The sequence below is a fragment of the Asparagus officinalis genome, chromosome 7 (assembly GCF_001876935.1).
Source record: "Asparagus officinalis chromosome 7, Aspof.V1, whole genome shotgun sequence".
NCBI classification, from domain to species: Eukaryota; Viridiplantae; Streptophyta; class Magnoliopsida; order Asparagales; family Asparagaceae; genus Asparagus; species Asparagus officinalis.
Window position 1 is genome coordinate 75,116,353 of NC_033800.1, and position 1,569 is coordinate 75,117,921.

Consider the following 1,569-nt stretch of genomic DNA (forward strand, 5'->3'; position numbering starts at 1 on the left):
GAGTGTTTTGCATTCTCATAAATGGGCCTCCTATCATCATTCATGTATTTATCATAATTATCTTTATGATGTCCTCCTCCGAAAGGAAGATCTTCAGCATGGTTAGTGTTACCAAGAGCTACCTCAACCATTTCCTCGATTTCCTTATCAAGAAACAAGTTGTCTTCTTCTTGTTTTTCTTCATTTGCATCACCGAGACCTTCAATTTCTCCATGATATACCCAAGTTTTGTAATCGCTAACAAAACCATTCTTCACAATATGATTCTCCATGATATACCCAAGTTTTGTAATCGCTAACAAAACCATTCTTCACAATATGAAGTTCTACTTCTTCCTCCAATTGATGTCCAAGTTTTGTAATCGCTAACAAAACCATTCTTCACAATATGAAGTTCTACTTCTTCCTCCAATTGATGTAACTTATTCACACAATTTACATGGCCAAATGAGTCTCCCATGTCGGACCATATAATGTCTACGTACAAAGTCCATGAAAACACTAACTCCATTAATGAAAATAGATTGCATGTATTCTACACGACCCACGTACATCCAATCCTTATCTCTGATGTAGTTACGGGCCATACTAACCTAAATAAAATAATTTAACAGTAACGACTTCTAAAAACATGGATTTACGGAATAAGCTAAGCATGATGATGAGTTTGCTTCGAAGATAGGGTTACAATTAAGAGCTAAATAGTTTAAACATATTCATCTTATTAAATAAAATAGAAAATATGTAAATATTATATAAATCATGAGGTATTAATGTAACTCATAATTTAAGAAGTGTCTAGAGGAAAAAAACAGGCGCTCCTATGTTACTTGGGTACTTCTATCATGAAGTCGTACTCGTACCCGACACGTACCTGACACTTATCAGTACCTAAACTTCATGGACACTCCTTGGATATATGCATACGTTTATTCTGACATGTGCTCAATTATATGATATATGTTTTAATTTAAAACACTTGTTAAACACTTCTTGAATGTATATCTTACACTTCACAATGGTCACATACATTTCTTGAAACTCGTTAGACATAATTCAGGTTCATTTCAGCCGATACCCAAGTTCAAAATTGTGATTTTAAAGGGTTGTTTTGAGTGTCTAGTTCATATCTGAGCAGTTTCCAATTTATAATAACCAACATAATAAAAGAAACTAAAAAACATAATAGGAATTCTAATTCTAGTAACACATGAATTGAAAAATAAGAATACTCTCATGTAAATTATTAATCTCAATATACATATGTATGTTTACCCTCTAGAAGTGCTATGAAAACTACAATGCTCTCTTCCTCGATCTGCCTAGAATTTTAACTAGTTTAGATCTAATGATGAAAATACAATTGCATAAATATCACAATAGCAACATCATACATTACATTAATTTTCATGAATAACCAGAAAATTCAGAAAATACAAGATAATAGCAGAAAAACTCAATATTTCCTAAAAATAAGAAAACTCTTAGAAACTACCTTAAATGAGTCTATTGGAGAAAGATGATGTTTGAGGAAGAGAAGGCGACATCGGGAAGTCGATTAATTTGGTG

General features: G+C 32.3%; 1 protein-coding gene across 1 annotated transcript in view; it reads left to right on the forward strand.

The window, feature by feature from the left end:
• LOC109847375 (WD repeat-containing protein RUP2-like) overlaps positions 632-1,569 on the forward strand; it is a 3,561-nt gene continuing 2,623 nt past the window's right edge. The window contains 1 exon segment of the mRNA XM_020416606.1: positions 632-665. Within this exon segment, the coding sequence (XP_020272195.1) occupies positions 632-665 (34 nt within the window).